Source organism: Sphaerodactylus townsendi, linkage group LG02, assembly GCF_021028975.2.
Source record: "Sphaerodactylus townsendi isolate TG3544 linkage group LG02, MPM_Stown_v2.3, whole genome shotgun sequence".
Taxonomy (NCBI): domain Eukaryota; kingdom Metazoa; phylum Chordata; class Lepidosauria; order Squamata; family Sphaerodactylidae; genus Sphaerodactylus; species Sphaerodactylus townsendi.
The window spans coordinates 164,649,703-164,673,567 of record NC_059426.1 but is presented as its reverse complement, the minus strand read 5'-3'; the positions used below and the strand labels follow the sequence as shown (position 1 = coordinate 164,673,567).

The 23,865-nt window shown below is 47.3% G+C and overlaps 1 protein-coding gene across 1 annotated transcript in view; it reads right to left on the bottom strand.

Annotated features, from left to right (window-relative positions):
• KIF26A (kinesin family member 26A) overlaps positions 1 to 23,865 on the bottom strand; it is a 215,559-nt gene that overhangs the window by 107,726 nt on the left and 83,968 nt on the right. Inside the window, 1 exon segment of the mRNA XM_048486723.1 lies at positions 14,832 to 15,347. Coding sequence (XP_048342680.1) covers positions 14,832 to 15,347 — 516 coding nt within the window.

Sequence of the window (23,865 nt, the reverse complement as noted above, 5' to 3'; positions counted from 1 at the left end):
TCAGTCCCACCAACCTCACAAGGTGTGTGTTGTACTGAAAGGAAGGGAAAGGAGCTTGGAAGCCACCTTGGCCCTGTCAGATATCACAAGCTAAGCAAGATTGGCCCTGGTTAGTATTTGGATGGGAGATCATGAAGAAAGTCCAGGGCTACTATGAAGAACCAGCAAATGGTGAACCATTTCTGTTCCTCCCTTGCCCTGAAAATCTAATGAGGGGTCCAGGACTGCTATGCAAAGACAGGCAATGACAGACCACTTGTGTTCATGACTTATGCAGCCACAGGAGGTGGTGACGGCCGCTAACCTGGATAGCTTTAAAAGGGGCTTGGACAGATTTATGGAGGAGAAGCCGATCTATGGCTACCAATCTTGATCCTCTTTGATCTCAGATTGCAAAAGCCTTAGCAGACCAGGTGCTCGGGAGCAGCAGCAGCAGCAGAAGGCCATTGCTTTCACATCCTGCATGTGAGCTCCCAAAGGCACCTGGTGGGCCACTGCGAGTAGCAGAGTGCTGGACTAGGTGGACTCTGGTCTGATCCCGCAGGCTCTTTCTTATGTTCTTATGACTTGCCTTGACCTGGATGGCCCAGGCTTGATAGATCTCAGCTCTCAGAAGCTAGGAAGGGTCAGCCCTGGTTAGCATATGGATGCAAGACCACCAAGATTACTATGAAGAGCTAGCCAATGGTAAACCATTTCAGTTCCTCCCTTGCCTTGAAAATCCAGTGAGGGGTCACCGTAAGTCAGCTGCGACTTGACGGCACTTTATACGCATCTCCAACTTCGCAGGGCCCAAGCCTGACAATCCGCCACAACATAATGGCCCACGCTGAGAGCAGTCTTCTCTTAGCATCACAGCTTGGCAAGTGATGAGGACACAAAGCCATGAAGCACGAGTAAAGTAATCTGTTCTATTGCTAAGGATTCATCACCAGCAAGAAGGGGGGAAAATGGGAACGAAACCTTGTCTGACCTCTATTTACTGACTTCACATTAGAGATGCGCGGTGCTTTATCGAGCTGAAACGGGGCTCTTTTGTCCAATGCTCACAATGCGCTCAGAACAACCACTGCAATCGAAAAGAACCATTTACCCAAGCCGGAACAAAATATCCAGCTACTGGTTCTGTTGTCTTACTCCACTGACAAAGGTTGGTGTAAGGGGGAGGGGGGAGCGAGAAGGATTTACAAGGCTGCAAGAAAGGGGTATTTGTATAAGCTTTCCCTAATGAACTACAGACCTCTCTGCAGATCAGCACAGCCCTACACAATGTCAACACTTAGAATCATAGAGTTGGAAGAGACCCCAAGGGCCATCAAGTCCAACCCCTGCAATGCAAGGACACATAATCAGAGCACTCCTGACAGATGGCTATCCAACCTCTCGTTGAAAACCTCCAAAGAAGGAGACTCCACCACACTCCGAGGTAGTGCGTTCCACTGTCAAACTGCCCTTGCTGTCAGGAAGTTTTCCCTGATATTTAGGTGGAATCACTTTTCCTTCACCTTGAACCCATTACTCCTGGTCCTTGGTTAAGTTGTCTTTCTAGGTGTGGACTCTGGCTCAGAGTCAAAAGGGGACACATATGTATCATCAACAGGCGTGTCTGAAAGTGTCCATGAGCATCTGCCTCACAAAGGCCATGCAAAAGCCCAGATTCAAAAGATTCAGTACACATCTTTCTTAAAAGGGAAACTGAGGGAGAAAGAACTCAAAGAACTTGCATCTTTAAGATGGTCAAGTAGCGTTGTTTGAAGAACACGGATATGCTTCCAGCTGGAAGAAGACTCTCAGAAGTGTGGTGGAGTCTCCTTCTTTGGAGGTTTATAAACAGAGGCTCAATGGCCATCTGTCAGGAGTGCATTGATTGTGTGTTTCTACATGGCAGGGGGTTGGATTGGAAGGCCATTGTGGGCTCTTCCAACTCTATGATTCTATGGTCGATTCCGCACTTGCGTTATCGGCCTAAGTTCAAGCTGCGTTCGACCTAAGTGCTCCGCGCAACCACTGGGATCGACGTGGTTTTGTACCAGCTTCACCCCGTGTAACGGTCCAATTTCCGACTCCAGTTGGAAACGACTACTTTTTCAGGGAACCACGCTCGAACTCAGCTCGATTCCAGTAAAGTGCGGAATCTCTGGTGCCAGGAGTCCCCCATTCAGCCAATCACAGCTGAGTGTTTCAGCCATGCGTACAGCTGGCCAATCAAAAAACGCCACCTTCGTCCCTCCATTCCTGTGGTAGTTTTTTTTTATAACGTGTGTGGGGATAGACGGAACACGGCCGTAGAACAGTAGCCAATCAGAACGGAGCGGCGAAGAGGCACAGGATGATTCCGTCCTCCGAGCTGGGATCAAGCTGATTGCAGTGGGGAACAACAATGGCTTTGACCTAGGTCAACTGGGAACTGGGTCGAACCTATTTTACTCGTGTGCGGAATCGACCTATGAGTGATCCAGACAAAGGCCTCAGAAGTGCACACTAGCAGAGTGAAAGGTCTGAGCCCTCATAAGCTGTCAACTACCCAGGATTCCATATTCCCCAATAAATTCACTGCAGTAATGCCAAGGGGCATGCCCAGAAACTATAAGACGCAAGCAGGAATGAAAGGTTCAGAGTCAATGCACAGGCCTTGGAAGCTCTCTGTGTCGAGGGGCAGAGCTTGGGACGGTCCTCAAGAGTGGCTCTCAAATGCACCCTTCAATTGGGCTAGATAATCAGCAAACTAAAATGGAGCCTATGCTTTGGGATTATGCAAGGTCAACCCCAGAGGCATAACTAGGGAAAATGGAGCCCAGTGCAAAATCTGAGTGTTCCCCCCCCCCCCCGCACCCAATGGGCCCTCACCCACCACGACCAAACAACTTTTTTTGCACCAGGTCTTGAAGTCAGTGTATGGACCAAGGGGAAGGAGGAGCGGTGTGGGGGCAATTTTCCACCCCCCTGAGACTAAATGGCCGCAGCCCAGGGACATTTGTCCCCATATGTCCCCCTGCGCAGTACGCCCCTGGTCAACCCCAACACAGTGTCACTGATGTGCTTCCAGGAGCCCCACTTTCTGGACCCCTCTTCCCCATTCCTTCCTTATCCCTTTCCAAACTCCTTCCCCCCCACTGTCCTATTCGCACTCTGTGGTATGTTCCCATAATCCTTCTTTCCCCTGTCTCGGCCCAGCCCCCTTTCTCTCTTTGCCCATTAGCATGCCTTTGCTCCAGCCCTCTTCAAGTTGTACTAAAGGCGATGAGAGGATTACATGATGGGATTGGAGGAAGAGTCGAGCTCTACGGCCAAGCGTCAGCTGCAGCTTAAGGGGTGCCTGAGCTCACAACTCAGCTTCATTTATCTTCATTAGGGGGGTGTATGTTTGCTTGAAACAAACTTGGCCACAACAACCGGTCCACCATCAGCAGACAAGGAGGGAAGGGAGGGAGAGACCGTCAAGATGGGAAGTCGAGGGGGTTATCAGGAAGAGTCTGAAGTAATGAGAAGGATGTGGTTCAGAGGCAATTGCTGTGGCTCAGTGCTGGGGCATATGCTTGGCATGCAGGAGGTCTTGGGTTCAATCCCAGGCATCTGGAACTATAATTATCAGGGGGTAGGTGAAATGAAAGGCCACTACCTCAGGCAATGGAAACCCCCTGCCAGTATAGTAGACAATACTGACTTTGATGGATCAAGGGTCCAATTCAGAATAAGGCAGCTTCATGGGTGCTCAATGAAGGACTTGTATTCCCCCAGACAGGGAACTGTCCCTCACCCTTCTAATACCTCCCATATCCAGAATACCTGTGACACCGGTACCGCAATTGTGAGACACCTTCTAGAGGTGTGTTTGTGGATGCATCTGTAGATGCTGAAGAGACACTTAATTCGCTACACCAAACTGACCTGACAGCAGAGGCGTATCTAGGGAAAATGTAGCCCTAGCAGAGGCGCATCTAGGAAAAATGTAGCCCGGTGCAAAATCTGTGTTTCCCCCCCACCCACCCACTCACCCACCTCCACCTTGTATGGGCAGCCACCCTCCCCCACCATGACCAAACATGGGTTTTTTGCACTAGGTCAGTGATGGCGAACCTATGGCACAGGTGCCAGAGGTGGCACTCAGAGCCCTCTCTGTGGGCATGCACAATTGCCCCCACACACACACACACACATCTAGGCTGGCCTGGGCCACTGGGCTCGATTATTAGCATTAAACCTAAGACCTAGTTTTGGGGAAGCCGTATAGGTAACCCTGTTAAGCACTGTTAAACCCCACTGATTTTCAAGCAAAGAACTAAAGCGTGATCCTTTACCTGGGAGTAAGCTCAGTTGCTGGCAATGTGGCTTGCTTCTGAGTAAACCCTCCTAGGATCGTGAGTCACCCGTTCAAAGAGTTGTATGGTTGCTTCAAAGCAAAGCCACCGACTACCACCAAGCTTACTCCCGAGTAACACACGCCTCAGAGCCAATCATTATTCCTAAACTAAAACCTCAGTATTCAGGTTAAATTGCCGTGTTGGCACTTTGCGATAAATAGGTTGGTTTTGGGTTGCAGTTTGGGCACTCGGTCTCAAAAAGGTTCGCCATCACTGCACTAGGTCATCAAGAAAGGGGAGGGGTTTTCCGCCCCCCATGTGACTAAATGGCTGCAGCCCGAGGACATTTGACCCCATATGTCCCCCTGGGCAGTACGCCCCTGCCTGACAGACAACCGTCCTTTCACTTAGTAGGAAAACGAAGAAGCAGGCCTGAATTTACTTCTTTAGCGGCATCTCAATCCTAAATCTTACCAGCGCTATTTAAAAATTCACAGTGAAACCTCCATGATTGATCCTCCGCTACAGCAGGAAATTACCTCATCGCAGGCTCAGAAGTTCTATTTATATGCCTAATAATCTCATCATTGATTACTGAGACTGTATTCTAATTATAAATCCATTACCACCCTGGACAGTGAAATAAAATCAATATTACACATAAATGGAAAGAAGGGAAACTAAAAGCCCGCGCTGAATGCTACCGCAGCCCGCCGCACTATTTTATGCACACGCTTTCATGAAACAATGCCACGTCCTTCGCAGCCACGCAATAAATCTTTTCCAATTAGCCCAGCTGAATCGCTCTTCAGATTTGCAACGGACTCCTTTAAAATGCATGAACGCAAGAAAAGCTGGGGGAAGTCCGCAAAGAATGAATTGCATACATTCTTCAACATCACCTGCGTGGTTCTGCAGGAGTAGTATCAAAGTGCACGGCCGAGACCTAGCAAGTATACTAGCGAGTGTACAGTGTGCACCACCAATAGAAGCTGGGATTTCCCCAATCTGACTAGAAAGCAAACAAAGGGGGGGGGGGGATGTACTACTCCCATAAACACTTGAAGCTACCCTGTAGTGAGACAGACCATTGACCTATCAGCAACCATTCCTACAGAAAAACAAAGCATCAGTATCAGAACTGGCAATTGCAAAGGTGGCGCTGCATTCCATTCCTGTCTGTGAATCACCTCCAGCTACCTTGTGTTAAAAGCTGGGCTCTGATGGGAACAGGTGAAATCCAGCCCATAACCAGTTTCTTTTTTTTGATCAGTTATTGCTATTCTACTCGCCATAGCCTCTACCTGACCGCTTAAGCCACCGGCTAGGATTTGGAGTAACGTCACTTACTTTCCACCAGAGCGACTGTAAATAAATAAACTTCTGCTTGGCCTGCAGGTGAGAAAAGATCAAATAGAGTGAGGGGTTGTTTGTTTGGGAGGGGTTTTTTCCCACTGGCAGGGTGCCCGGGTGAAAGAGGTTTTTAGGACAGTCTTCCTCCTTACCAGGAAGATGGCACAGAGGCCTCTATGTTTACAAGTGTGGCCCCCTAACCACATTTTCCAGAGGAGCTCGACACTCCGCCAAGAGAAACTTTCAAAACAAAATCTTCAGTGTTGCTAGTTTTCTAAATGCAGGTGGTGAATTTCACAGCGCAAAGAGGAACTTCTCCATGGGTGAAAGAATCCATCAAGCGTTTTTCTTTGGGTGGAAAGATTTCCACTGGTGTAGAATCATAGTGTTGGAAGAGACCCCAAGAGCCATCAAATCCAACCCCCTGCCATGCAGGAACACACAATCAAAGCACTCCTGACAGATGGCCATCCAGCCTCTCTTTAAAAACCTCCAAAGAAGAAGACTCCACCACACTCCGAGGTACTGTCAAACAGCCCTTACTGTCAGGAAGTTTTTCCTGATGTTTAGGTGGAATCTCTTTTCCTGCACCTTGAACCCATTACTCCTGGTCCTAGACTCTGGAGCCGCAGCAAACAAGCTTGCTCCCTCACCAACATGACAACATGTTGTTTTAATGGGGTTTTTATTGTAACTATTGTTTTATTGTGTTGTTCACCGCCCAGAGCCCTTCGGGGGAGGGGCGGTATATAAAACTAATTATAAATAAATAAATAAATAAATAAATAAATAAATAAATAAATAAATAAATAAATCCCTTCGAATATCTAAACATGGCTACTATGTCACCTCTTAACCTTCTCTTCGCCGAACTAAACATGCCCAGCTCCCTCAGTCTCTCCTCGTAGGGCATGGATTCCAGAATGTGATTTTCCCACAAGGGCAGAACTGAGGGGAGGGAATATTTCAGGCTCCAGTAAGAGAGGGGAGTCATGAAAGTCATGTTCCATGCACAGAAATGCCAGATCCAAGCCAGAATAGGGACACAGCAGGGAGAGCAGACGGCACCAGGACAACATCTGCATGTAGCAGATTGCATTGTCCCAAATCAAATGTGTAACGATGCAAACATGGGGTGTTTTCGTTTTTTGAGCAGTGTCATTCTGGCCCCTGGGCAAGCAGCAAGCATGACCTCAGTTTCTAGAGACTCCCATGGAAAGATGCTCGTAAAAGGGATCCATTCTCAGATGGGTCACACCTTCAGACATCAGATAAACCAGTCCTTGATCATTCTTCTGTGAAAACTTAACAGTTCCCAAGGTGTGGGTAGGGGGCACATGACACAACCTCCTTTGCTGAAACTACTATCCCCATTTTAAATAGTCCAGCGTGGTGGTTAAGAGCAGGTGGATTCTAATCTGGAGAACTGGGTTTGATTTCCCACTCCTCCACCTGAGTGGCTGAGGCTTATCTGGTGAACCAGATGTGTTTCTGCACTCCTACATTCTCCTGCTTGGTGACTTTGGGCTAGTCCCAGTTCTTCGGAACACTCTCAGCTCCACCTATCTCACCAGGTGTCTGTTGTGGGGAGAGGAAGGGAAAGGAGCTTGTAAGCCACCTTGAGTCTCCTTACAGGAGAGAAAGGCCGGGTATAAATCCAAAATCATCTTCTTCTATTTTGCAAGTGCAGCTGCAGGGATTGCCTTATAAGGTGTAGGAAGGGAGGTAAATGTTAACCCTTTCATTTCCTTCAACTAAGCTGCTGAACAAAGTCACTACACAGCTGCTTTTATTCCCGATGCAAAAACACAAGAATGCCCATTTTAATTCCTCCAGCAGCTCAAGAATACCTTTTGGGGCGGGGCGGGGGGGGGGGTTAAAGTTTTCTCTTTGATGAAGCAATTGCTGAAGCTGCATTTGCACAACGGAACTTTGGTCAGGCCACACCTGGGATGCTGTGGGCAGTTCCGGAGGCCTCCGTTCAAACAGGGTGTGGACAAAATGGAGTGGGTGGCGAGGAGAGAAACGAGGACGATCGGGGTCCAGAGACCAAGCTCTACGGGACTGTTTAGTCTGGAGAAGAGGAGCGCGAGGGGGGACGTGATTGGTCTCTTTAAGTATGTGAAGGGCTGTCACGGAGAGGAGGGCAGGCAGCTGTTCCTCTTGGCAGCAGAGGACAAGACTGGCAATAATGGGCTTAAATCAAAGGCAGAAACGTACCAGCTGGACATCAGGAAGGCTTTTTTAACAGTAAGAATGATTCAGCAGTGGAATCAGCTGCCTAGAGAGGTAGGGAACTCCCCCCATCACTGGCAATCTTCAAGCAATGGCTGAACGAACACTTGTCTAAGCTGATCCCACCTTGAAGATGAAAAAGAGTTTGGATTTCTACCCCACCGTCCTCTTCTGCAAGGAGACTCCAGGTGGCTTACAAGCTCCTTTCCCTTCCTCTCCCCACAACAGACACCTTGTGACGTAGGTGGGGCTGAGAGAGTTCCGAAGAACTGGGACTAGCCCAAAGTCACCAAGCAGGAGAATGTAGGAGTGCAGAAACACATCTGGTTCACCAGATAAGCCTCTGCCACTCAGGTGGAGGAGTGGGGAATCAAACCCGGTTCTCCAGATTAGAATCCACCTGCTCTTAACCACTACACCATGCTGGCTCTTGAGCGGGGGGTTGGACTAGATGGCCTGTCTGACCCTTCCATGATTCTATTATTCTAAGCCCTTGCATAAAACTGAGTCCTAAGAGCCAGCATGGTGTAGGGGTTAAGAGCAGGTGCACCGGGTTTGATTCCCCGTTGTGTCACTTCAGCTGTGAAGGCACATTTGGTGAACTAGATTAGCTTGTGAACTCCAACACATGCCACAGGATCCTGGGTGACCTCAGGAATTTGCTCTTCAGATGCTCAGGAACTACACCCTATCAGTTTCTGCCAGCATGGCCAATTGGCCATGCAGATAGGGGCTGATGGGAATTGTAGTTCCTGAACATCTGGAGAGCCACAGGTTCCTACCCCTTACAGGCCTAGGACCTTCATGTCATCCTCCATCAGTTTCTGCCAGCATGGCCACTGGCTATGCAGATAGGGCTGATGGGAATTGTAGTTCCTGAACATCTGAGAGCCATGTCTCACCGGGCTAGACAGGGGAACCTGCGGCTCTCAGATGTTCAGGAACTACAATTCCCATCGGCCCTGCCAGCATGGCCAGTGGCCATGCAGATGAGGGGCTTGATGGGAGGTATCTGGGCTCCTAGGTTCCCTGGAGCTAGGCCCACACAGTTCTTCAGTGCTCTCTCAGCCCCACCTACCTCACAGGGTGTTTGTTGTGAGTGGAGAAGGAAAAGGAGTTTGTAAGCCCCTTTGAGTCTTCTTCAGGACAGAAAGGGGGGGATATAAATCCAACTTTTCTTCTTCTTCTAAGCATGCCTAGCCTTAGTCCGTGCCTGGGTGAAACCCCTCCAGGGAGTCCTATGAAGGACTGCGAACTCCAGGTTGAGAAACACCAGGGATTTTGGGGGGTAGAGTTTGGGAAGGGCCGGGTTTGGGTAGTGGAGAGACTTCAATGGGATATAATGTCCCTGTGTTCACCTTCCAAAGCTGCCATTTTCTCCAGCTGACCTAATCTCTGTTACCTGGAGAACAGCTATAATAGCAGGAGCTCTCCAGCCATCAGCTGGAGGTTGGCAACTGAAGTCCTAGACAAGGTTCCTTGAGTTCCATGATGCAAACAAAAATTGTTTTTTAAAAAGACAGGATCTAAATGTAACGTAATGTTTCCTTTAAAGATCCATGTACGGCTAGGGCAAGAACATCAGTTTTCCTCTTCCACCTAATGCAGCTTCTACGTGCTGTGAAGTTGATTCAAATTAGCCTAGCCCCATTACGGTGTCTTGCCATATCTGCTCTGAGAGACACTAATGGTGCCAGAGGCAGAGACATGCCTTACCCTTTGATACCGAATTTCTAGATATTAGCTAATATATTTCATTATTCTTCTTTGTCTCAGCAGGAACTTTTCTTTAACCTGAACCCCACCAGCAAGGCCTATTAGCTGACTTGCTGACTAGGTGCATTTCAGCGAAGCGGCACAGAAATCTTGATTGCTTGGAATTCCTTGAGAAAAATCTCAGTTCCTGTTTTTAATCACAGGGGCACTCTGTTTGGATGAAGCTCCTGTAATGTTTGTTCAAAGGGCTTTCTGGTGGATCCCGTACAGGGCCCACAGACTCAAGGTTAAGGTCCTTTATAATTTATTTATTTATTTATGTTTTCAATTTATAGACCGCCTCATCCCCAAGGGGCTCTGGAATAGCATGATAGCATAATAAATTGGAATAGCATGATTTGAACCCAGTAGTACCTTAAAGACCAACAAGATTTCCAGGGCATGAGTAGGGTATAAACCTTAATTGAGGAGAAGGAGAAGGAGAAGAAGGAGGAGAAGGAGAAGGAGAAGGAGGAGGAGAAGAAGAAGAAGAAGAAGAAGAAGAAGAAGAAGAAGAAGAAGAAGAAGAAGGAGGAGGAGGAGGAGGAGGAGGAGGAGGAGGAGGAGGAGGAGGAGGAGGAGGGAGGAGGAGTCTGGATTTATACCCCACCTTTCTCTCCAGTAAGGAGATTCAAGGTGGCTTACAAGCTTCTTTCCCTTCCTCTCCCCACAACAGACACCTTGTGAGGCAGGTGGGGCTGAGAGAGTTGTGAGAGAACTAGGGATGTGTAAGAGCAGGGAAACAAATCCAGTTCACCAGATAACAGTTTGCTGCTCCTGTGGAGGAGTGGGGAATCAAACCCCATTCTCCACATTAGAGTCCACTATGTTAACCACTACAGTTCTACTAATAACCACCACACACTGTTATTATCATCAGTTTGCTTCATGTTTGTTACCACTGATGTCTCTCTTTTTTTCTTTTTGGTATTTCGAGCATTTTTTGCCTGCTGGTATGTCATTAAGAATGAGATACAAAAATTAATACTGGAAAAACTGCATTTGCTTTAAGGGGGGTGGGGAATCATGTTCCACCGGGCTTTTGGGGGGGCCGGCTGCTGAGCCCGCCCCTCTTTTGTTGCCCGTGCACTGGCTATATATCTGACCATCTGCCTACCCCCTCCCGCCCAGGGTTTGTCCACTGGAGTTTGATCCCAGACGCCTTTTATTATTATTCATTTTTGTAGGTTACTGCTGCTATAGTTTTAATTGTTTTAAGGTTTTGTATTGTTTTAATTGGGGCTATTCGATTTGTTTTATTGTCTTGTTATTTGCTGTTGTACACCGCCCTGAGCCCTTCGGGGGTATGGCGGTTTATCAAATCGAATAAATCATCATCATCATCATCATCATCATCATCATCATCATCATCATCATCATCATCACTGGGAAGGAGAACCCCATGGTGAAATAAAGATTCCCAGGATGGAGAAATGAAATCAATATGGGTATGGCCGTTTCTGCACAGCCAACAACACCGTTGTGCCGTCGGCGTTATTGGCAGCGCTGCAGGTAGCACATCGGCTGAACCACAGCGCTTTGCACAGCTGCGTTTTGCAAGCGGCGTTCTTTTTCCCCAGGATAGACGTCATGGGCGTTCGGCACCAAGATTGGCTGACATTGTGGGGGGCGGGCTCTGCAGCACCGATTCCTGGCGGGCGCTTCGCACGACACTGGCTGCGGAGAGCCATTGTTGAAAAGTGTCGCTCGGTGAGCGATTTTCGAATAAACCATTGTGGAGCCGCTGGAGCATTGCTTCATCGCTACAGCGTCGTTTCTGCAGCAGCAGCCGTGCGAATGCTCTGCCCATAACGCTGTTTGTACCGTCCTTTTACCAGCTTTTTTGGCCCATGCAGAAACAGCCTTAGCTTGAACAGAACCAAAGAGTATATTTGAACAGAACCAAATCATATGTCCAGGCTTTGTGGCTATGGTGCGGTTTTTGCTCCTAACGTCTCACCTGTATATATGGCTGGCATCTTCAGAGCCATGTCATGAGACGTGCACCTGTTACAGCATCTTTACTGTGACATGCGTCTGAAGACGCCAGCCATAGATATGAGCAAAAAGCTAGGAGCAAAAACTATCAGACGCTGGTCACATGGCATGGAAAACCCACAACAGCGAGTCGATTCTGGCCATAAAAGCCTTCAACAATCCCCAGAACTTTTGAAATAAGTGCTTTGAGAAATTATCCTGAAAAGCAAAATATGTTTTCGCAAACACACACACACACAGAGGCTGTTTTCATTCGAGGCCCATTTAACTTCGCATAGCTGTTGCTTTGGCATATATTGCACGAAAAAACCCATTTGCAAAGCATGCTCTATTTGCTATGATGTTTTTACTGCGCTCGCAAGAGCTATATCATCCATTTTTATGAACTTATTTGGGAATATACAAAGGGACATATCTTTCTTTTTCCTCACCACCGTTCACCTATCTGCACATTTCTAACAGATTCACGGATTAAGGTCCACATCTATCCGAACTTCAACCAAAGCCCAGTGCAGGTAATTACATTTATTTTTGATCTTACACTTTTAATTCAGTATTTTCCTAGAATTTAGTGAAGCCGTTCCATTCGGAACAGCTGTCGTATTTCATCCGAGGATTATCTCTAAACCACGGACAATTTGTATTCCAGTTTGTTAACTTTGGGGTGAATAAAAAGCTATTACACTGGGGAGGGGGGGTAGCATTCATAATTATACTCTTCAGTGGACAAAGAAAATCCCAGCGATTCTAGACAGTAATTATTTACACAGGCGTCAAAAAGGATTATGGGCCTACTTTTATGATAAGTTTTGAAGGTGATCCCATAAAAGTGGAACTGCGACAAAGGAATAGCTTACCTGGTAACTTTCTGGGACTACTCAAATGCAAGAACACTGAACAAAAGGAAGCTTAACTCTCTCTCCCCACCCCTCCAGAATTCATCAGAGTAGTTCTAAATTCCAACCACAGCCCTTTGGGGGTCAGCGGGTTATCAAATGTTAATAATAATAATAATAATAATAATAATAATAATAATAATAATAATAATAAGAAGAAGAAGAAGAAGAAGAAGAAGAAGAAGAAGAAGAAGAAGAAGAAGAAGAAGAAGAAGAAGAAGAAGAAGAAGAAGAAGAAGAAGAAGAAGAAGAAGAAGAAGAAGAAGAAGAAGAAGAAGAAGAAGAAGAAGAAGAAGAAGAAGAAGAAGAAGAAGAAGAAGAAGAAGAAGAAGAAGAAGAAGAAGAAGAAGAAGAAGAAGAAGAAGAAGCAGCAGCAGCAGCAGCAGCAGCAGCAGCAGCAGCAGCAGCATTGCAACTTCCTAGGCCTCTGGGTGAGGCTCAAATTGTAATGAAGGCCAACAACCAGCTAAAGATCTGGCAGCTGTGAACTCAATAATAATAATAATAATAATAATAATAATAATAATAATAATAATAATAATAATAATAATAATAATAAAGTAATGCAGAAGCAAATGACTTCAGCACACTGAAGAAAAAAGGAGCAAGGCAATCATAACCAAGCTTACTTAGAATCTTTCTGACTTTAAAGAGATTTAGGGCTGAATTCTGATATCACAAGCAACTTCCTTGTAAGTAGGGGGGGAGGGAGGGTGTTGCTGAACACCCATATACAGGCTTTTGTATGGAGAAGCAACGTAAAAATAATTGGGAGGAGGGTATGCCTGCTCCTTGTGGTCATTATGAGAAGTCAAGACTCACTGGAAAAGACAATAATGTTAGGAAAACTGGAAGCCAGCAGGAAAAGAGGAAGAGTCCAGATGACTCAATGACGAAAGCCACAACCCTCAATTTATAAGCCCTCAGAAAGCCTGATAACTACAGGATGTTTTGGAGGTCGCTATGCTCTCAGAAAAAGATTGAGTACAGTCAGTTGAGAGGCAGTGGTTGAGAAAACTGTATGATTCCACATTAGAGCATAGTCCCAAATAAACATGAGAATTATTCATTTTTATGCACTGCCTTTGTCAAAACCATCATTTGGTGCTTTATTGAACATGGCACCGTGATGGGTACCTGATTTTGTCTGATCTCAGAAGCTGAGCAGGGTCAGCCCTGGATAATACGTGCAAGAGAGACCGCTGAGAAAGTCTAGGGTTGCTATGAAAAGGCGGGCAATGGCAAACCACCTCTGAACTCCTCCTGTCATGAAACCCCTATGGCAGTGGTGGCGAACCTCCAGATGTTATGGACTACCATTCCCATCAGCCCCTGCCAGTGTGGCCAATTGGCCTTGCTGGCAGGGGCTGATGGGAATTGCAGTCCATAACATCTGGAGTGCCAAAGGTTCGCCACCACAGCCCTATGACAGTGTTCCCCAAATGGTGCTGCGGGCATCATGGTACCCACCATGTTTCCTGGTAACTGCCAAGTGTTTTCAGGACCTGGGTGGGCCCAGTAGGTCTTCTGCAAGGCTTGCCCTGATTGACAGCTGGACATTTGATAGTTGGTGCAAGTTTTTTAAAGTGTTGCTTTGGGGGCAGTTGCCATCACAGCACGAGGATGCGCACCGTATTACTGGAGTTAAGGCGATCGTTTGGTGGCAGGGTTCGATCCCTGCAGTCATTCTGTGGCAGCCATTTTGTTGCAGCACCCCCCATACCATTTCAGAATCCCAAAAGTACCCACAGGCTCAAAAAGGTTGGGAACTCCTGCCCTATGAGGTTGCCATAAGTCAGCGGCAACTTGATAGCATTTTTTAATTAAGAAGAGAAGAGTTTGGATTTATAGCCTACTTTTCTCTCCTGTAAGGAGACTCAAGGTGGCTTACAAGCTCCTTTCCTTCCCCCCCCCAACAAACACCTTGTGAGGTAGGTGGGGCTGAGAGAATCTTGAGAGAACTGTGACTAGCCCAAGGTCACCCAGCAGGAATGTAGGAGTGCGGAAACACATCTGGTTCACCAGATAAGCCTCTGCCATTCAGGTGGAGGAGTGGCGAATCAAACTCGGTTCTCCAGATTAGAATCCACCTGCTCTTAACCACGACACCACCCCAGGTTTTCATCTGGGATGCAAGTCACATTAAACACATCTTCCAATTAAACATGTATCAGATCAGACAATAATTTTTAAATTTGCCAAGCGACCCTTTGTCAAAAAAACCCACATTGAATATGGAGGAAGTAGATTAAAAACCTTCAGAACGCCCAAGTCTGTGCGGTCAGTTACTTACGAGACAAGCTTGGGGAAGAAAGCTGTTCACTCGGGAGATGCTCCACATCCCCTCGAGGTACTGCTGCGCCTGGATCGTTACCGAGCTCAACGCCCCGCTAAGGCCACTGGGCCCCACCGTCACTTGAACGCTGGAGTTTGGGAAACTGCTCGCCGCTTGCGGCCACCCGATCCCTTTCTTCCTTTCCGTTGTGGAGAAAAGGCCTGTCGTTTTGCCAGGCGGTCTACCCACCGGCCCGGCCACGAGAGACAAGTCCCGCTGAGAAGACACAGTAACCATGTTTGGGGGGTTCAACCTGGGCAACACGGCGGCCATTGCCACGGAGCCGTGGGCAGGATTCGCTGCGTCTTGGCAGCCGGCCGGGTCGAGGCTGTGGACGATCTGGATGGCTTCTTGTTTCAGCTGGTTCAGGTGGGTCGCACAAACATCACACCTGTTTTCCCCTTCGCTCCTGGGTTTCTGTAAATATTCAGGCACTTGAAGCTTGTCGAAAATTAAAGCTGATAATCGCGGGTCCTAGAACAGGAGGGAGACAGAGGCTAAAGTGAGTCCAGGCCGAACCAAAAAGGAAGAGAGGAGAGCAAGGTTTAACCAAACCAAGGTATATCAGTAATCCCCAAACCTTTGTGCCAAGGTAGGCTTGTATGCCACATAAGCATAAGCATTTATTGTCATTGTGCACGCACAATGAAAATTTACAGCAGCATTCCTCAATGCACACAATTTCACACTCATACCCCATCCTCACTTTCCCCCTCCTCCACCCATCCCTACACAGCCCCAAACACATCAACACGAAGCCCCGGAGTTCAGCATCACCACAGCTCTAGAGTAGAAGCTGTCTCTAAGCCTCTTTGTCCTAGTTTTGATAGACCTGTATCGTCTGCCAGATGGTAACAGTTCAAAAAGAGAGACTTACAGTTCAAAAAGAGAGAGAAGACTTACGAAACTGACAAGATAACTAAATCATTCAGTCAACTAAAGGAGCATTGTTTGGGCTTTAAAAGCAGCTGGGCATAACGGTTTTTTAGAAGAAGAAAACCTGCAAGAAGCCTCTGAGCTGTTCCCTCGTGATTTCTCCAGACGAGGAGACACACTGCATCTCTGCATGATTCACTGCTCTGGTCTGCCATTTATTTTTGTTTTCGAAAATATTTCCCCCATCTTTCAACCCAACCAGCGCCCCCAAGGTGGTGGACAGCTAACATCTTAAAAGTGCAATTTCAAAAACAATACACACCCACACATGTCAACAATGAAAAACACAAGACAGGAAGGAGGGTCAGTAAGAGAATTCCGAGTAAGACAAAAAGGTCTTCACCTGTGGGTGGAAGATAATAATGGAGACTCTTCTTTGAGAGGGAACGCCACAGCTTTGGTGTCACAACCAAAAACCGCCTTGCTTTTAGTTGCTACCCACCTAGCCTGAAATGATGGGATAACCTGAAGTAGTGTCCCCAAAGATAACCATAACGGTTGTTTAGGTGCATATGGGGGTAGACAGTCCTTAGAACAGGTGGTTCCCAAGCCAAAATTGGGCTTTAGCAAAAAAGCAAAAAAAAAGCAAAAGCATTTATTGTCATTGTGCACGCACAACGAAATTTGCAGCAGCATTCCTCGATGCACACAATTTCAGACTCATATCCCATCCTCACTTTCCCCTTCCTCCACCCATCCCTACACAGCCCCAAACACATCAACACAAAGCCACGGAGTTCAGCATCGCCACAGCTCTAGAGTAGAAGCTGTCTCTAAGCCTCTTTGTCCTAGTTTTGATAGACCTATATCGTCTGCCGGATGGCAACAGTTCAAAAAGAGAGTGTGCTGGATGAGACTGGTCTCTCAGAATATTTTGGGCTTTCTTTAGCCTTTGGGAATTATAGAGTTCTTCCAAGGAGGGGAGAGGCCAATACCAGCTCCTTGAATTGGGTCTGGAAGCAAACCAGAAGATGATGGAGTGATATGAACTCTAATCCCCTCCAGTCAACATTTTCCCCACAGCATTCTGTCACAGTTGTCGTTTTCAGACAGTCTCCAAGGGCAGCCCCACACAGAGAGCATCGCAGTCATCTTGTCTAGATGTTCCATCTAGGGTTGCCTGACCCTGGGGGAGGATAACTTTTCTACTTCCAGGTATCTAGTTAATCAACAACTTCTAACAGAGAGGCGCCGAAAAAATCACCAGCCTTCAAAACGCAGTGTTTACAGAGTCTCCTTATCTGTCACTGCAATGAGCTTGCAAACTCTGAACAGGCCCGAAACGCTGACTTGCACGGTTTACTTTCTGACAACTGAAACGTGAAACTTTTCAAAAGAAAATGAGGACGGTGCCTCCACATAATTCGGGACATAAAAGAACAAAACATTAGCGATGGGGAAATCGTGAGATGCTGAACCGTACCGTCTCTCCTCCTATGATGGGCTCTTTTGCGCATCATGCTAGCCCACACGCCAACATCACTTGAGTTCCTTGGCAGGTTCTCCGTTCGTCGCTGATTAATACGCCGTAATAAGCACGATCACCTTATAATGCCCAGCATGAAATGATTATCAGAAGTTCAAGGCAGAGCTCGTGGCGCACGCCGTTAACAGCTCATCTACTTACCTTTTCATTAGTTCTCCCGTTCCTTTTTAAGAGCTCTAGTGAGCACATGCCTCCTTTCTGCTCCGACGCAACACTGGACCCGGCAGGACTCTTGACTGATATTATTGCTCACTTTCAAAGGCTCACAAGTCACATGAAGCGACCCAGAAAAAACTGGAGCCCAGAGCACTGGAAAGAGATTCTAGCGCTATCCCAAAATCCACCTTTTTAATTTTCTCCCCGAATCACCCACTTGCAAAGAAAGACCGGATGCGATAACCGTTCGCTCTTCGCACCAAGACTCAGGATGGATTTTGGAAACACCATAAGCCTCTGCCACTCAGGTGGAGGAGTGGGGAATCAAACCTGGTTCTCCAGATTAGAATCCATCGGCTGTTAACCACTACACCATGCTTGCAGACTGTTGGAATATTTGATGAACTGTAGTATACTTGCATGTGTGATGCCTTGTAAAATTAGCCCTCCATGGACAACGACGTGCGTGGTGAAAACAATGAGTGAGCGGAGAGGTTGCACAAATGCATTGCCCTGGCGACATACAGTTGCCGTCTCATAAGCACAGCCTTAAGTTTGTGCAAACTGATAGGGAAATGCTGGATTTTCAAATGTTTTTGATCTTATGGAAGAGAGTCAACATGCCCACAAGCTACCAATCTCATGTACGTGGTGGGTGGGGCTAGCGCCCATGTGCTTCTTTCCCTGTTTTACCATAATACCTAACGCCATCTGTAGAGAGGGTTCTGAATTGCCTATGTCAGTCAACAGCCCCTTTCAGACATTATGTTTCTAGCACTCCTTCTATGCACACTGGGAGAGCATGCTACGTGTGATCATCTTGATATGCATGGTGGCTGTTCTATCTAAATCTGACCACGTGCATATGATCCGTTCTGCACAGGCAACATAAACGAGTTAAATAAACCTGTGTTGCCTGTATTGCCATTTGAACGGCAGGTTTAGGGGCCATCCAGGATCGCTGGGATCCCAGTGCCAGGACACGGCATGGTTTGCACAGGAAACACTGTTCGCCTGTAAACTATGCATTCAAGAATCTCCCACCCCCACCTGAGAAACCCCACCCATTCAGCAGCACAAAATGGCGGTCGCCTAGAGAATCCACTCTAATGGCGGCCGCCTGGAGAATCCAGGAGCAGCATTGGCGTAGGAGGTTAAGAGCTCATGTATCTAATCTGGAGGAACCGGGTTTGATTCCCAGCTCTGCCGCCTGAGCTGTGGAGGCTTATCTGGGGAATTCCGATTAGCCTGTGCACTCCCACACACGCCAGCTGGGTGACCTTGGCCTAGTCACAGCTTCTCGGAGCTCTCTCAGCCCCACCTACCTCACAGGGTGTTTGTTGTGAGGGGGGAAGGGCAAGGAGATTGTAAGCCCCTTTGAGTCTCCTACAGGAGAGAAAGGGGGGATATAAATCCAAACTCTCCTCATCTTCTTCTCTTCATAATGGTGGACTGAAGGGGGGGAACAGAATGCTTCCTGCTTGCCGTAGTTCCCACAGGCAATCAGGAAGCATCTGACACTCAGGTTAAACGGGGAAAGTCGCTAACTTAGCGATGTTCATTTAACCTGGGTCCAGACAAATATAATGGGTTAGAAGTGTTTGGGGGGCAAGTTCTGTGAGAACTTCTCCCCCATAACACTTTTTTCACACCCCTGAACCTGTTATATTTGGCCTGCGTGGAATCACCCTATTCCAGCTTCGGGAGTGCAAATGTGTACCCTGAAAAATCAGGCCGTCTGATCAAAGCTGGAAGATGCACGTGTCGTCCTAGTCAAACACAACAATAGATGGCCTTCGTTTTCCTATTACATGTGGTTGGAGCACTGGGAAATAACAATAGAAATGTATTGTCGAAGGCTTTCACGGCCGGAATCACTAGGGTGTTGTGGGTTTTCCGGGTTGTATGGCCGTGTTGCAGTAGCATTTTCTCCTGACGTTTTGCCTGCATCTGTGGCTGCCACCTTCAGATCTGATCCCCTGAAGATACTGGCCACAGATGCAGGTGAAACGTCAGGAGAAAATGAATGGCCATCTGTCAGGAACACTGGTACACACGGCCATACAACCTGGAAAACCCACAACACCCTGACAATGGAAATCTCTTTAAGTCCATGCTATTTATAATGTTTAAATGTTTATCTTTATATTATTGATTGTTTTATACGCCTTTATTGTGAGCCACCCTGAACCCTGTAAGAGATTGGTGGGATATAAGTGCAATAAATACATACATACATACATACATACATACATACATACATACATACATACATACATACATACATACATACATAAATAAAAGCGCTTATGTCTCTTTGAGAGTTTATTTTTGGCATGCATGTGTGTATTTTGTTTTTTAAGCCTAAGAGAGGTTTAAAAGAACAGTTCCGAACGATTCCCTCTTCTGGGTTTAATTTTCTATGTATATTTAGAAAAATGGCTCGGAGGTTGGGGGGCCAGGGGATTTCTTTTACCCTGGCCATGGGCAACTTCCTGTAAAACTTCAAAGCTTCTATCTTTTAAAAAACTGAGGTCTCCAGCTCCACAAAGAGTGAAAAGCCCCAATTAAACCGCCTTTTGTCAGAACTCATAAATCAGTTTACTTACAGAGTGATGGGGGAGGGGAGAATAATTGCCAGATAAATTGCAGGAAGTCTTCTTGTTCTGTGCTAATGGTGCTTGGAATGTGCAAGTGTCGGGTGTATCTTTTTTTCATGACCCACTGGATAATGGTTTGGGTGTGTAATGTGGAAAATGTGCCATAGCTGGTGCTATTAAGCAATGCATGAGGTAGTGTTGAATGTTCTGTCTGCCTGGTATGTTGCTATTATGCAAGTCGGATTTAACCAGCCATTGCGGATAGAGCTGTTACATGTTGATGAAGGCAAATTTCAGAAGTAGGGAGGGGAATCAGAGGTGGGATGGATGTGATTATGAAATTATGTGCACGGTAGAGGGTGTAGCTAGAGAGAACTTTTCTCCCTCTCCCAAAATCAGAGGCGTATCTAGGAAAAATGTAGTCTGGTTCAAAATCTGAGTGTGTCCCGTCCCTCCACCCCCGTCCCCCCATATGGGCAGCCGCCCTCCCATATCACGACCAAACAACTTTTCTGCATCAGGTCATCTCAAAGTCATCATCACATTATAGAACAGTGTATGGATCCAGGGAGGAAGGAGGAAGGGTGTGGAAGGCAATTTTCTACCTCCCACGTGACTAAATGGCCGCAGTCTGGGACATTTGACCCCAAACCAGAGGTGGGATCCAGCAGGTTCTCACAGGTTCCCGAGAGTAGGTTACTAATTATTTGTGTGTGCCGAGAGGGGGTTACTAATTGGTGGTTTTGCCATAGTGATTTTTGCCTTAGTTACGTCCCTCCTCTCAGCAGTAGAGCGCAGAACTTGAGGCAGTCTAGCAGGAGGTGCACCGGCGTGCGTGGCAGCCTGCGCCTGCGTGCATTCGTTTCCCGCCCAAGGACAGGCGCAGTGGCTGTGTCCTTGCCACAGCCCAGCCCCGGAATGCCCCGCCCCTGGAATGCCTGGCCACACCCCCATCGTGCACCACCCAGTCCCATTGGCACTACGCCACAGTTTGAATCCCACCACCATGGGAACCTGTTACTAAAATTTTTGGATCCCACCAGTGCCCCAAACTTCCCCCTGGGTGGTATGCCCCTGCCCAAAATGCCCAAAATACTAGAATTTAGTAGCATCCAGTGAAATTTATGGCTTCTCAGTGAATGGTGAAAATGTGGAATTGGCTGCCCCAGGATGTAAGAGATGGCCACAGGCATAGAGGGCTGCAAAATGAGATTAGGCAGATTAATGGAGGCTACTTGCCATGGTGGCTAAATTCAGCCTCCACATTCAGAGGAAGTAAACCACTAAACACCAGTGCTAGGCAGGAACATCAGGGAAAGACCTAAACCCGTGTGCCCTGTTGCTGGCCCTCCAGTGGTTCTCAACCTTCCTAATGCCGCGACCCTTTAATACAGTTCCTCATGTTGTGGTGACCCCCAACCCTAACATTTATCCATTTTACAGATGGAGAACACTGATGCAGAGAGTCTTAGGGGACCCCTGTGAAAGGGTTGTTCGACACCCCCCCCCAAGGGGTTGCAACCCCCAGGTTGAGAACCGCTGCTCCAGAGGAATTGGTCAGCTACAGTGTGAGACAAGTTGCTGAGTTAGATGAACCACTGGTCTGATCCGTGGTGTAATGGTTAAGACCAGGTGGATTCTAATCTGGAGAACCGGGTTTGATTCCCCACTCCACCTGAGTGGCAGAGGCTTATCTGGTGAACCAGATGTGTTTCCACACACCTACATTCCTGCTGGGTGACCTTGGGCTAGTCACAGTTCTCTCAGAACTCTCTCAACCCCACCTACCTCACAAGGTGCCTGTCATGGGGAGAGGAAGGGGCTTGTAAGCCATCTTGAGTCTCTTTACAGGAGAGAAAGGTGGGGTATAAATCCAAACTCATCTTCTCTTCTTCTTTGTGGGACTTAAGCATACAGTCATAAGCCAGCTGTGGCTGTGCTCATGATCAGGTAAAGCAGATGGGCACAGGTTCAACCTGGCACTTATATGCCACTGCCCACCCAAATAGTTCAGCGGCACAACAGAAGGTCTTTGTTGCATCCTTCAAGTCTGAGAGGTAACTACAACCAGCGCTCCCTTCCCATTTATCTCAAGTGAGCAATTCTGAGCCAAAAGAAGGTAATAATTAATTCTGAGTATCAACGGCAGGGTATTAAGCAGGGACTGTAGATGTGTGTCCTAATTAAAAATAGAAGGATGGTGGATTTTTCATGCAATATTCGCTTCCCGGAGAGTCTTCCTTGCTTGGTATAATAAAGCAATACTGCTTGAAGGGTTTGTGCGTGTCGTGTTTTTGGGGGGGCATGTTGTCAGTGTTTTGAAAGGGTTGCTAATTTGGGAGGACCTTTTTTAAGCAGATCCAATTCGGATCGCTCGTTTGTTTTGCCCGTCCTCGTCGCTAATAAGTGAAATCAAAGCCCATTCCACCCACCGCCCCCGCCTTCCCCTCTCTGAATTAAACGTACGCAAACCTTCCACTGGCCTGGGATATTCCTTTTAAATCCTTAATTGTCTAAAGAGCTCTCGACATGAGCCCTTGAAGCCGGCCGGGTCCTTCGCAGGGCATTAGTGTTAGCGGCGGATTTACAATGAGGCGGGATTTTATCTCTCACTTTAATCCACTTCATAGTCCTAGTTAGGGACGCGAGCCCTTGCGTGTCTTAGGAGACAGGCCGCTGCATCTCCAAACCAGGGACCCGGAGGGTAGGGTGGCAAAGCCTGAAATGAATTAAAAGACCAGCAGAAAGAGAATTAGGTGGTGCTTTTAAATCAGCTCCTGGGTGCACATATCATAACACCCAGTGGTGGGATCCAAAAATTTTAGTAACAGGTCCCCATGGTGGTGGGATTCAAACAGTGGCGTAGCACCAATGAGGCTGGGCGGGGCATGATAGAAGAAGAATTTTATACCCCGCTTCCTCTCCTGGAAGAGGAAGAGGAAGAAGAGGAAGAAGAAGAGGAGGAAGAGGAGGAAGAAGAGGAAGAGGAAGAGGAGGAGGAGGAGGAGGAAGAAGAGGAGGAAGAGGAGGAAGAAGAAGAGGAGGAAGAAGAAGAAGAAGAAGAAGAAGAAGAAGAAGAAGAAGAAGAAGAAGAAGAAGAAGAAGAAGAAGAAGAAGAAGAAGAGGAGGAGGAGGAGGAGGAGGAGGAGGAGGAGGAGGAGGAGGAGGAGGAGGAGGAGGAGGAGGAGGAGGAGGAGGAGGAAGAAGAAGAAGAAGAAGAAGAAGAAGAAGAAGAAGAAGAAGAAGAAGAAGAAGAAGAAGAAGAAGAAGAAGAAGAAGAAGAAGAAGAAGAAGAAGAGGAGGAGGAGGAGGAGGAGGAGGAGGAGGAGGAGGAGGATTAGGGTGTTGTGGGTTTTCCGGGTTGTATGGCTGTGTTCCAGTAGCATTTTCTCCTGGCAAGTCGCCTGCATCTGAATTTGGATTTACACCTGCCTTTCTCGCCTATAAGAAGTCTCAAAACTGCTTAGTTCTGAGGGAACTAGCCCAACTATCCCAGCAGGCTTCATGTGGAGGAACAGGGAAAGAAATCCAGTTCACTACCTTAGAGCCTACTGCTTATGAAGAGGAGTGGAGAATCAAACCCAGATCAGAGTCCACCTGCAAATTAAGCCTCCAATTTTGATTCACACATACACACAAAAAATGCGGCTCAGCTTGCAGAAGTCCAGGAAACCAGGTTTCTAAGCTAGCTGTCTGGATTGCAGCCAGAGCCTTTTGGATCCAAATCAGGAGATCGTTTACACACTAAGCCACAATCCTCAGAATCAGTTTAATAGCTCAACTTTCATTCCATTCCCAGAGAATACACCTTGGC